General features: G+C 45.5%; 1 protein-coding gene across 1 annotated transcript in view; it reads right to left on the bottom strand.

The window, feature by feature from the left end:
* LOC106610987 (fibroblast growth factor receptor-like 1) overlaps positions 1-14,141 on the bottom strand; it is a 70,407-nt gene that overhangs the window by 26,724 nt on the left and 29,542 nt on the right. The window contains exon 4 of the mRNA XM_014210759.2: positions 11,000-11,272. Within this exon, the coding sequence (XP_014066234.1) occupies positions 11,000-11,272 (273 nt within the window). The remainder of the gene's footprint in view (positions 1-10,999; positions 11,273-14,141) is intronic.

Raw genomic sequence — 14,141 nt, 5'->3', positions numbered from 1 at the left:
GGATACATTGACCTGATTTATACAAATGGTGCTGTACTCTGCAATCATATGGATTGTTCTGAACTCAGCATGATCCACTGTAAATCATGTGGGCAACCTGAAACTTTGCACAGTCGATAAATGTCTGCCAAAAGTAGTGCTCTTATTTTACATGTACTGTAAAATAATGTAAGTACAGTACAGTCATAGACAACCATGAAACCATGACTTTCATGAAATACAGCTCTAGTGTGAATTTTGACATTCCTCCTCTTGGTGTGTGTCTATAAATCTATTTTTATTGTCCAGGAACAGTCAACAGATAAAACATATTTTGGGGGGAAGGGGTACTTTTACCCCTTTTTCTCCCCAATTTTGTGATATCCAATTGGTAGTTACAATCTTCTCATTGCTGCAACTCTCCAACGGACTCGGGAGAGGCGAAGGTTGAGAGCCATGTGTCCTCCAAAACACGATCCTGCCAAACCACACTGCTTCTTGACACACTGTTCGCTTAACCCGGAAGCCAGCCGCACCAATGTGTCGGAGGAAACACCGTCCAGCTGGCAACCGTTGTCAGCTTGCAGGCGCCCCGGCCCGCCACAAGGAGTCGCTAGATCACGATGGGACAAGGTAATCCCGGCGGGCCAAACCCTCCCCTAACCCAGACGACGCTGGGCCAATTGTAAGCCGCCTCATGGGTCTCCCGGTCATGGCCGGCTGTGACACAGCCTAGGATCGAACCCGGGTCTGTAGTAATGCCTTAGACCGCTGCGCCACTCAGGAGACAATCAACAGATCTACCCTCTCTCTGACCTCTCAGTCAACTTCATCTTTAACGTGAGCCAAAATAACTTTGTCAGAATAACACTTCCCCAGATTTGCATCCCGACCCTATGATACTACGCTACACAACGGACACCATTCTCTTTACTTTCTGTTGTCCTGGTCTGATCTATGTGATTAGGGTTCTACCCCAAAACAAGGCCAGTTTGAAAAGCCATCACCTTAGTCACTGTTCTAGCCAGCTACCACGCGGTACTGCCCTATAGAGTAATTGAACACTGGTCACTTTAATAATGTTTACATACTGTTTTACGCATTCTAGTGATGGCTCATCCTACAGTATATAACTACTACTGTACACACCTTTTCTATTCATATACTGTCCATACTGTCTTTACACACCATTATATGTATATATATATTTATATTCCGTTCTCTGACATTGCTCGTTCTGATATTTCTTAATTTCTTAATTTTTTTATTTTTCGGGATTATTGTGTTTTTTCTTAGTTCTTTTGCTTGGTATTATTACATTGCTGCAGCTAGAAACACAAGCATTTCAAAGCACCAGCGATAACATCTGAAAATCTGTGTACGCGACTAATACAATTTGATTTGATCACAAGACCATGAAGCAGCTCCTCCAGTCGGCCCCTGCCATCCACCCCCCTCCCCTGCAGGAGGCTCTGGACCTAATTAGGTATCTTAAACTAAACAGTGCTATCACACTCCAGTCCTCTCATTCATCACACTCTACTCTAGCACAGAGTAAACTGTACTGTACAGTTGCTTGACTTGACTGAGAGTTACAAGTATGTCTCTTGCACATGAGACCATCATGTCCTCTTATAAGCTTTATGAGGCTTAATAGGTTAATGTTAAGGGGAATATGTTTCTTGTTGGACAATTCCAAGTTAAGGAGCCCCTGCTTTGACAAACCACAGCTTAGCCTGGGGAAAGGGAAGAAGTTAAGATCCGCTTGAGTCACAGAGGATGATGTAGTATGAAACAATATCCCATTCTCTCTGTTGACTTTGGGCTTAAGTGGTGAATGATATAACAGATATAGGAGAGGAGGGTATCAACTACAATCCCCCTTCCTAAATCCCCTTATTTCAAAGCCATGACTCCATGGTGCATGGTGTTGTCTTTTAACATCTGCAAATCGACAAGATCTTGACCTGAGAGGAAACGTTAAGTGACTGACTTTGAAACACTTCCTTTGAAAGATGATGGCACATGGTTTCTGGGTAGCGTCATATTAAAAGTGATTTCACTATGAATGGTAATACTTGGCAAACTACATTTCGTCAGCCGGTGATTGTCAAGCAAATAACTGTCGGTCTCATGGTAATTGACAGTGATAAACACATTTAGCATCTCCTGGCTTCCACACAGCCTACAAGCTACTGATGCTGACCTTTGGATCATCTACATTTTAAAAAGTCAAATAAATCCATGTAATATAGCCGACACCTTCACAACAAACATACAGTACCCCCCCCCTCAAGGTGCAGACCCCGGAATGCACCTACCAACAGAAAACACCAACAAAAAACCCATAAACACTAACCCCTAAACAATAAGGGAGGGAAGGGAGGGTGGCTGCCGTCACCGACGGCGGGCCACTCGGGCTGGGCCGGAGGACAGGAGGGCCACTCGGGCTGGGCCGGAGGGCAGTCGGGCCACTCTGGCAGACCCGGGCAGTCGGGCCACTCTGGCAGACCCGGGCAGTCGGGCGACTCTGGCAGACCCGGGCAGTCGGGCCACTCTGGCAGACCCGGGCAGTCGGGCCACTCTCGCAGCTCCGGGCAGTCGGGCCACTCTGGCAGCTCCGGGCAGTTGGGCCACTCTGGCAGCTCCGGGCAGTCGGGCCACTCTGGCAGCTCCGGGCAGTCGGGCCACTCTGGCAGCTCCGGGCAGTCTGGCCACTCTGGCAGCTCCGGGCAGTCTAGCCACTCTGGCAGCTCCGGGCAGTCTGGCCACTCTGGCAGTTCCGGGCAGTCTTGCCACTCTGGCAGTTCCGGGCAGTCTGGCCACTCTGGCAGCTCCGGGCAGCCGGGCCCCTCTGGCGGCTCCTGACTAGCGGGCGGCTCTGGCGGCTCCTGACTAGCGGGCGGCTCTGGTGACTCCTGACTGGCGGGCAGCTCTGGCGACTTACGACTGGCGGGCAGCTCTGGTGACTGTTGACTGGCGGGCAGCTCTGGTGACTGTTGACTGGCGGGCAGCTCTGGTGACTGTTGACTGGCGGGCAGCTCTGGTGACTGTTGACTGGCGGGCAGCTCTGGTGACTGTTGACTGGCGGGCAGCTCTGGTGACTGTTGACTGGCGGGCAGCTCTGGCAACTTCCGACTGGCGGGCAGCTCTGGTGACTTACGACTGGCGGGCATCTCTGGTGACTCTTGACTGGCGGGCAGCTCTGGTGACTTACGACTGGCGGGCAGCTCTGGTGACTCTTGACTGGCGAGGCTGGGCTGACGCACTAGACTCCTGATGCGTGGGGCTGGTACTGGACATGCCAGCCTGGAGACACGCACCTCCATGCTAGTGCGTCTAGCGGGAAACACCGGACCGAAAGGGCGCACTGGCGGTCTTGAGTGCAGGGTTGGCATCACCCCTTCCGGCTCGATGCTCACCTTGCCCTGGCACCTGCGGGGCGCTGGTACTGGGCGGACTGGGCTGTGCGTCCGTATAGGCGAGATGGTGCGTACCTCAGCGTAACATGGCGCCCTCCACCTCATATGCACCTCCCTGTAGTCACGGGTAGCTGGCTTACGGCTCTTCCTTGGCCTGGCCAAACTACCCATGTGCCCCCCCAAAAAAAAATCTGGGGCTGCCTCTCGGGTTTCCTAAGCTCCATTAACTTGTCCTCCCAGAATTGTCTTTCGTCCTGCCAGGTCCATTCCTTACGTTCCTCCTGGCGCTGCTCCTTCCTCTTCCGCTGCTTGGTCCTGGTTTGGTGGTGGGTGGTTCTGTAACAGAAGTTGTCATGGAGAGAAGACCAAGGCGCAGCAGGTATGTGAATACTCATATTTAATTTCCAAAAAGGAGTAAAGCATCCACTTAACAAAACAATAAAGGTGACAACAGCAACAGTTCTGCAGGCTATTAAACGCAGTGCAAAAACAACCACCTACAACCCCAAAGAAAAACACACACACCTATATAGGACTTCCAATCAAAGGCAACTCAACACACCTGCCTTCAATTGGAAGTCCCAATCAACAACACAATCATTCACATACAAAAACTGCCACGTCCTGACCCCAGAACTAATACAATAGCTCCATCTGCTGGTCAGGACGTGACAGTGGGCTACACTAGTTAATTTAGCAGACAAGATTTTCTTCGTATTCCTTGGTATTATTTTATATTATGAAGAATACAATTTAACAAATATTTTCTCCAAACGCTTTGAGGGAGTGCGCACATGCGGCTATTCTGTGTTGAGAGGTTAACAAATAAATAGTTATTCCTATATGCTTAATATAGAGTTGTTAATGAAACTTTAGTTGTTCTACAAACGTTGGGCTATATGTTTTGATTTTTAATACATTGTAAGGCTGCATGATGTGACTTTAATGATGATTTGAAAAAAGTAGCTTGAAAGGCATGAGCTCTGCTTAGTTTTTTTTGCGCAAGCTGTACATACTACATCAGTCACTCATTCACAACTTGACAAGCACTTGATAATCTCTAGAATTTCATGGCGGCATTCCCTTTGTGTGACCGTAATGCACCCTAAAAAAAATCCATGCCTTTTGCGACCAGTGGCCATTGTGCCCTTCTCTCTGAGTGCTGCGTGCTTCATCACGTGATCGGGTCTTTCTCACAGGCTACAAGTGAAGACAGACATATCAGGGACGCAACTGCGCGAGTCCTTATCCAATTCCGATGTGCATATTGAAGATATTGGAAGAACGGTCCACATTTACTTTTCGTCAGGCAACAAGATGAGTACGCCTAATGAACAGCAAAAGCACTAGCCTATGTCAATCTACTATCACCCATAGTACAAAGTTGACCTATTTTATTCTGTGTGAGAAATAAATATTGCAAATATAGTCTGGGACAGTTGTGGGATGCGATAGATCCCAAATTAATACAACAAACCACTAGCATCAAAAAAACTTTTTTACACAATGTGGCTGACGCAACAGATCAGAACGTTTAGCTTAAAATGTTGATAAACTATTAGACTATTTCTTCACATTATAAGTGCAGCAATGCGCACATGATAGTAGGCTATAAGCGTGAATGTTCCATTAAGGGAAAACACCGTTATCAAAAGTGACTGCAAACGCAATTATGCATGTAATGCTTTTATTATAAAGGTGCATTTTTAGGTGAAAATTATCTTCCTCAAACTTGAAACTCACGTGCTGCTTATGTATACCAGTTAGGCTCTACACCCCTTGTAAAGTGGATTAATGTGCTTAATTTTAAAAATGTATTTGGCCACTTTAGTTGTGATATAAATCTTATTAAAACATATAGGCCTGTGGGCTAGGCAACATGAGGTGTGCTACTATGATTTGAAAAAGTCGCAAAAAAAGGCATTGTTTCTTATACTGGGCATCATTCACAAGGGACAATATATAATTCACAAGTGATAAAATAATATTGTCACCCATCAGAATATTCTTGATTTAATCTGTTTTTTACATATATGTCACGCCCTGACCATAGAAAGCCCTTGGTTTTCTAAGGTGTTGAGGTCAGAGCGTGACTAGGGGGGTGTTCTAGTCATTCTATTTCTATGTTGTTGAGTTGTATGGTTCCCAATTAGAGGCAGCTGGTAATCGTTGCCTATAATTGGGGATCATATTTAGGAAGCCCTTTCTCTGACCTGCTTTGTGGGATATTGTTTCAGTTAGTGCCTATGTGCGCGCTGTACTTCACGGTCGTTGGATGTTTTGTTGTTTTGTTGTTTCACTGTGAATTAAAATTATGTGGAACTCAACTCACGTTGCGCCTTGGTCCGCTCTTTACGACGATCGTGACAATATACTAAATAATATATGTGTGGAATTTGTTTTGATTTAGAATGAACCATTATCATTCACCTGTATCGAAACATGTCATCTATGGACTTAAATAGCGAATGGAGAATGCTTTTACCCGCGGTTAATTTTCATGCCAGCCAGGCAGGCTCTACTCCCATTGTAAATATAAGCAATGTGCTTAATATTAGGAAAGTTGAGAAATAAATATAGTAGGCCTAGCCTATAGAAAGCTGATCCTCCTCTTTTTAGTAGAGGCCATCACTCTGTTTCACACAATTCCATAGCCTATTGAAATGTTCCTCAACATGAGCTCGTGGGCTCTCATTAAGTGTTTGATTAGATTTTCCAACACATTTGCATTAATGTTTAAAAAAATATATATATTTCACCTTTATTTAACCAGGTAGGCTAGTTGAGAACAAGTTCTCATTTACAACTGTGACCTGGCCAAGATAAAGCAAAGCAGTGTGACACAGACAACAACACAGAGTTACACATGGAGTAAACAACAAACCATCCAATAACAAAATAAACAAGTCAATGACACAGTAGAAAAAAAAGAAAGTCTATATACAATGTGTGCAAAAGGCATGAGGAGGTAGGCAATAAATAGGCCATAGGAGCGAATAATTACAATTTAGCAGATTAACACTGGAATGATAAATGACCATATGATGATGTGCAAGTAGAAATACTGGTGTGCAAAAGAGCAGAAAAGTAAATAAAATAAAAACAGTATGGGGATGAGGTAGGTAGATTGGGTGGGCAATTTACAGATGGACTATGTACAGCTGCAGCGATCGGTTAGCAGCTCAGGTAGCTGATGTTTCAAGTTGGTGAGGAAAATAAAAGTCTCCAGCTTCAGGGATTTTTGCAATTCATTCCAGTCACTGGCAGCAGAGAACTGGAAGGAAAGGCGGCCAAATGAGGTGTTGGCTTTGGGGATGATCAGTGAGATATACCTGCTGGAACGTGTGCTACGGGTGGGTGTTGTTATCGTGACCAGTGAACTGAGATAAGGCGGAGCTTTACCTAGCATAGACTTATAGATGACCTGGAGCCAGTGTGTCTGGCGATGAATATGTGGCGAGGGCCAGCCGACTAGAGCATACAGGTCGCAGTGGTGGGTGGTATAAGGTGATTTGGTAACAAAACTGAGGGCACTGTGATAGACTGCATCCAGTTTGCTGAGTAGAGTAATGGAAGCTATTTTGTAGATGACATCGCCGAAGTCGAGGATCGGTAGGGTAGTCAGTTTTACTAGGGTAAGTTTGGCGGCGTGAGTGAAGGAGGCTTTGTTGCAAAATAGAAATCCGATTCTAGATTTGATTTTGGATTGGAGATGTTTAATATGAGTCTGGAAGGAGAGTTTACAGTCTAACCAGACACCTAGGTATTTATAGTTGTCCACATATTCTAGGTCGGAACCGACCAGGGTGGTGATGCTAGCCGGGCGGGCAGGTGCGGGCAGGGAACGGTTGAAAAGCATGCATTTGGTTTTACCAGCGTTTAAGAGCAGTTGGAGGCCACGGAAGGAGTGTTGTATGGCATTGAAGCTCGTTTGGAGGTTTGTTAGCACAGTGTCCAAGGAAGGGCCAGAAGTATACAGAATAGTGTCGTCTGCGTAGAGGTAGATTAGGGAATCGCCCGCAGCAAGAGCGACATCATTGATATATACAGAGGAAAGATTTGGGGAGGGGGGGGGGATCTGTTGGCCGGGCTTGGAGTAGCCAGGAGGAAGGCATGGCCAGCCATTGAGAAATGCTTATTGAAATTTTCGGTTATCATGGATTTATCGGTGGTGACCATGTTACCTAGCCTCAGTGCAGTGAGCAGCTGGGAGAGGTGCTCTTGTTCTCCATGGACTTTACAGTGTCCCAAAACTTTTTGGAGTTAGAGCTACAGGATGCAAATTTCTGCTTGAAAAACCTAGCCTTTGCTTTCCTGACTGACTGCGTGTATTGGTTCCTGACTTCCCTGAACAGTTGCATTTTGCGGGGACTTTTCGATGCTATTGCAGTCCGCCACAGGATGTTTTTGTGTTGGTTAAGGGCAGTCAGGTCTGGAGTGAACCAAGGGCTATATCTGTTCTTAGTTCTGCATTTTTTGAACGGGGCATGCTTATCTAAGATGGTGAGGAAATTACTTTTAAAGAATGACCAGGCATCCTCGGCTGACGGGATGAGGTCAATATCCTTCCAGGATACCCGGGCCAGGTCGATTAGAAAGGCCTGCTTGCAGAAGTGTTTTAGGGAGCGTTTGACAGTGATGAGGGGTGGTCGTTTGACCGCAGACCCATAGCGGATACAGGCAATGAGGCAGTGATCGCTGAGATCCTGATTGAAAACAGCAGAGGTGTATTTGGAGGGCAAGTTGGTCAGGATAATGTCTATGAGGGTGCCCATGTTTACAGATTTAGGGTTGTACCTGGTGGGTTCCTTGATGATTTGTGTGAGATTGAGGGCATCTAGTTTAGATTGTAGGACTGCCGGGGTGTTAAGCATATCCCAGTTTAGGTCACCTAACAGAATGAACTCTGAGGCTAGATGGGGGGCAATCAATTCACAAATGGTGTCCAGGGCACAGCTGGGAGCGGAGGGGGGTCGATAGCAGGCAGTAACAGTGAGAGACTTATTTCTGGAAAGATTCATTTTTAAAATTAGAAGTTCGAACTGTTTGGGTATAGACCTGGAAAGTATGACAGAACTTTGCAGGCTATCTCTGCAGTAGATTGCAACTCCTCCCCCTTTGGCAGTTCTATCTTGATGGAAAAAGTTGTAGTTGGGTATGGAAATCTCAGAATTTTTGGTGGCCTTCCAAAGCCAGGATTCAGACACGGCAAGGACATCAGGGTTGGCGGAGTGTGCTAAAGCAGTGAGTAAAACAAACTTAGGGAGGAGGCTTCTGATGTTGACATGCATGAAACCAAGGCTTTTTCGATATCAGAAGTCAACAAATGAGGGTGCCTGGGGACACGCAGGGCCTGGGATTACCTCCACATCACCCGAGGAACAGAGGAGGAGTAGGATGAGGGTACGGCTAAAGGCTATCAAAACTGGTCGCCTAGAGCAGCGGTCCCGAACACCCGGGCCGCGGACCAGTACCGGTCCGTGGGTCATTTGGTACCGGGCCGCAGAGAAAGAATAAATAACGTACATTATTTCCGTTTTATTTTTATATATATATATATATATATATATATTTTTTTTTATTATCTGAGTCTGAACGATGTTTTATTTAGAAAAATTACCGGATTCCCTCTGTTACATCCGTCTATGACTCACTTGTGTCATTCACATGGAAATGCTGGCTAGCCGAAAAATACCACCGGAACTTAACAGCGTATTGAATGATGTCGTTAAAGTTATTAACCACATCAAAGCACACGCCCTTAACTCGCGCCTGTTCGAGCAGCTTTGTGAGGAGATGAACGCGGAGCTCAGACACCTTCTCTTATACACAGAAATAAGATGGTTATCCCGAGGCAGATCGCTGGCCAGAGTGTTTGAATTACGAGAGCCGCTGCAGAGATTTCTCTCAGACAAAAAGTCACCGCTGGCAGCACATTTCAGTGATGAGGAATGGGTCGCAAAACTCGCTTACTTGTGCAACATATTCAATGAACTCAATCGTTCACTTCAGGGGAAAATGACAACTGTCTTCAAGTTGGCAGATAAAGTAGCTGCATTTAAAGCCAAACTGGATTTGTGGGGACGGCGCATGAACAGAGGTATATTTGACATGTTTCAAACATTCGCGGGGATTTTGGAAGAGACTGAGCCCGAGCCTTCATTGTCCCAGCTGGTGCACGATCACCTGTCTTTGCTTTTAAAAGAGTTTGAGCGCTACTTCCCAACCACAAAAGACCCACGAACTGCCACGGAATGGATCCGCGACCCATTTGTCAACAAACCAGGTGAATCCAGCATGTCTATGCAAGAAGAAGATAAACTGCTGGAGATCGCAAATGACGGCGGCCTTAAAAGTATGTTCGAGACAACAACTCTGCCGGTGTTCTGGATTAAAGTCACGGCAGAATACCCTGAGATCGCCACAACAGCACTGAAAACCCTGTTGCCATTTCCGACATCCTATTTGTGTGAAGCGGGATTTTCTGCAGTGACAGCAACCAAAACAAAATTACAGAGTAGACTGGACATAAGCAACACACTTCGGGTGTCATTGTCTCCCATTACCCCTAGATGGGACCGTCTCGTTGCAGAGAAACAAGCTCAGGGCTCCCACTGATGTAGCGTTATGGTGAGTTGTATTTTTCATGCACTTTATGTTTGTTTTTGTGTTGTATCTTATTTTTAAGGCATGTTTAAACATTACCATAGCGACCAGAGAGTGTTAGGGGGCAGAGAGGATGTTACTCATGTTATGTTGTTGGTGCGATGTTACGAGGACGCTGTTAATAAAGTTGCATACGAGTACACAGTGGATTCACGTATATTATTATATTAAAAAAATACCACAGTATTTATGCCGGTCATATCATTTTATTTTTTTGTATTTATCCGCCACACCTTAAAGGCCGGTCCGTGAAAATATTGTCTGACATTAAACCGGTCCGTGGCCCAAAAAAGGTTGGGGACCGCTGGCCTAGAGCGTTGGGGACAAATAATAAAAGGAGCAGAAGTCTGGGCGTGGTAGATTTCAGGGCATAATGTGCAGACAGGGGTATGGTGGGGTGCGGGTACAGCGGAGGTAAGCCCAGGCACTGAGTGATGATGAGAGAGGTTGTATCTCTGGACATGCTGGTTATAATGGGTGAGGTCACCGCATGTGTGGGAGGTGGGACAAAGGAGGCGTCAGAGGTATGATGAGTGGAACTAGGGGCTCCATTGTAAACTAAAACAATGATAACTAACCTAAACAACAGTATACAAGGCATGTTGACATTTGACAGAGACATACAGCGAGGCATAAAGTAATCACAGGTGTTGATTGGGAGAGCTAGCTAGACAACAACGGGTGAGACAGCAACAGCTGATCAGCTAAAACAACAACAGATGTCAGAGTGATTAGAGTGACAATAGAGTGCTGAGTACCAGGCAGTTAGCAAATTTGGTAGGCTACTAATGACCAGCAGCAGCATTAGAGCTTGGAGAAGCCTAATTATCGTGACTAAACGGTCATGTGGAATTTGACTGCCTTCATGACTCATGACTGCCGGTGTGGCGGTCACCGCAACAGCCCTAACCGCAAGACACCTTTCTACTTACCGATGACAATGAGGGTATAGTTGATGCTGACGCTGCCAAAGCCGTTGGTGGCTTTGCAGATGTATGTTCCAGCATCCTCAACCTCCACTTCCTTGATCTTCAGGCCCAGGCGGAGGATGCGGAAGCGTGTCCAGCCGCTGTGGATGTTGCGGCCGTCTTTGGTCCACATGATGAGGGGTGGCGGGTCTCCTTCAACAGGGCATGGCAGCTTGATGGAACTCCCCAGGTGCACTGACTGTCTATGGGCCACCCTCTCAGCCACCCGCGGAGGTCCTGGAGCAACACACAAAAAATCGATGAGTTGAACTTTTTGCCACAATGTTATTTAAACATTTAATACAAAGACTAGATTGATATACAATATCTTTACTTTAAGACATGAAGGTCAGTCAATACGGAAAATATCAAGAACTTTGAAAGTTTCTTCAAGTGCAGTGACAAATACCATCAAGCGCTATGATGAAACTGGCTCTCATGAGGACCGCCATAGGAAAGGAAGACCCAGAGTTACCTCTGCTGCAGAGGGTAAGTTCATTAGAGTAGCAACATCTTTTGGATGCTTTTAGGGAAGATGTGGGGGCTCATTCATTACCTCCTTCCTTCATCTGATTACCCCGAGATGAAACCAGATTGTAATAATTGGACTAGCCTTGCCATCCATTATAGACAGAGAGAGTTGAAGGCTCTGCCTGTGTGTAGCGTGTGGGAGATCAAAGCACAGTGGAGAGGGCAGGGCCACTGTAGGGAGGACAGTAGCCCCTCTTCCTACTCCTAATTGGCTCAGGTTGGCCTCCTCAGATCTGGTGAAGTGGAGCGGGCTCAGATGCTCTGTGATAGTAATGTTACTTAGGCGGCCTGCACAACCCATTGAGACAGAGCTTAAAGTAGCAGTAGTGCTGAACCTAAACCAGACAACAACTTAACAGAGAGAAACTGAGCACAGAAAAACAGAACAGAAACAGAAAAACAGTAGAGGAAAAGGGTGGTGAATGCAACATAACTTAACAAAATAGTTACTGATCTTAAAAGCACAATTTGGTATAGTCTATCTTTCAATACAAATGGTCAGTCTGGTAGCAGTAAAAACTTTGAGAAGGCTAAATAAACAAGACCTTTCTCAACACACACACACACACACACACACACACACACACACACACACAACACACTCACAGTCACATTCCAACGGTGCATTTCACACACATGGAAAACAAGCAGTTCATTACAGAGATGGGGTGTATAGGGAAGGTGACTGCAGATAACTCCACCTGGGCCTTTATTGGTCACGTTGATAACAGATGTGGCTCAACTCAAAAGCAGGTCAAATATCTGGAACCCTGGGCTGTGGGCTGGGGTGTAACCCTTGAGGGAGGTGGACTGTTAATTGTAATGGTAACAGACCATTCACAAGTTATGTGGACCATAACTTGTGAGTTGTATCATCACACTTAGATACTAGCTAGGCGTTGCATAAAGTGGACAGACAAACGGTGAGTGTACTGTAACCTTCCACTGCACTCTGACCGCTCCATGAGAGAAGGTGAACCCTATGCTGTGTTAAATCTTCCTCACTAACTTTAAGCATCAGCTGTCAGAGCAGCTTACCGATCACTGCACCTGTACACAGCCCATCTGTAAACAGCCCACCCAACTACCTCATCCCCATATTGTTCTTTTTTTTCTTCTCCTTTGCACCCCAGTATCTCTACTTGCAAATCATCATCTGCACATCTATCACTCCAGTGTTAATGCTAAATTGTAATTATTTCGCCACTATGGCCTATTTATTGCCTTACCTCCCTAATCTTACTACATTTGCACACACTGTATATAGCTTTTTCCTATGTGTAACTGTGTTGTTGTTTTTGTCGCACTGCTTTGCTTTATCTTGGCCAAATCGTAGTTGTAGATGAGAACTTGTTCTCAACTGGCCTACCTGGTTAAATAAAGGTGAAATAAAATAAATAAATCAAATCAATGTCTAACACACAGACATTCTCCCAGATACACACACAAGGAGTGCACAGGCTCTGCCATCCTCTCTGATCTTCCTGTTCTGAAGCATGCACAGGAAATTGTAAGTGCTACTGTTTAGGTCTGCAAGGAGGACGTGAGGGGACTTGTCAGCCGGCCCATATCTCACTCCTCTGCTAACAGAAGAGCAGAACAGTGGGGCTCAGTGTTCAGTCCTCCTCAGCAGACTATCTACTCACAACCACAGAGAGAGAGTTGTCACAACACATGGTGGAAATACCCACTGCCCTGCCTGAGTCCCACAGCTTCACTAACTCATAGAGCTAATGAGTGTTTATCTAATGCAATCAACTGCTTCTCAATGTGCAATTACAACAGATAAGCTATATTCTACCACACATTAAATAGAACAACTAACTAATTTCTGAGGTCTGTATCAAACTGTCAAAATGTACTACTTCAACATTAACAGAACAAAGCCTTAAGGGTCAAGTTTTTCTAACCCCGCATTCTCTTTCTTCTATATCATGGGTTAAAATACAAATGATCTTTTGAGAAATTGTATTTCAAAAAGGGCATTGTATGCAAGAAGAAGCACAAAGCAAAGTATTTCTTTAGTGTTGTTAGAGACCTGAGAGCACTCCAGAACACTTCTTAGCAACAACAAAACCAAGCTCTTCAGTTTCTGGCTTGGCCGCCACGCCAAGTGCGTGGAATGTGCAACAAATTATTTCCTCCCTCCGTCTCTCCTCTTAAAAAGCCTTTTGATGTGCTTTGAAAAAAAAAACATGAAGAGGTGCTGAAAGTCAAGGCCACCGTCTGAATAACATAATGAGTGTTTGTGCTGTGTGCCTGACCACCATCCTCTCCTCAACAGGAATACTCCTCCTCTGTCTCAAGGAGAGGTTCTCTTAACCTTGTAACTGAAATGAAGCCTCAGATAACATGCTTACAGAGGCCCTCACTATGAAGTTAATACTCAATAGGTCCATTGCAGTGATATCAGTTTGTAACTCTCTTACCCACTTAGATTCAGTTTTACATGTTCTATGACACATCATTTACTTACTTCGATCTACCCTGAGGAAGTCCATTCATGTCAGTGGAGGAACTCTGCTACTAAACAGTGGGATGACAAATGGAACTCTGGATGATTTACATCAAACTG

This window comes from Salmo salar, chromosome ssa09 (assembly GCF_905237065.1).
Source record: "Salmo salar chromosome ssa09, Ssal_v3.1, whole genome shotgun sequence".
Classification (NCBI taxonomy): domain Eukaryota; kingdom Metazoa; phylum Chordata; class Actinopteri; order Salmoniformes; family Salmonidae; genus Salmo; species Salmo salar.
Note: the sequence above shows the minus strand (reverse complement) of the source record. Positions and strands in the feature narration are given on the sequence as shown.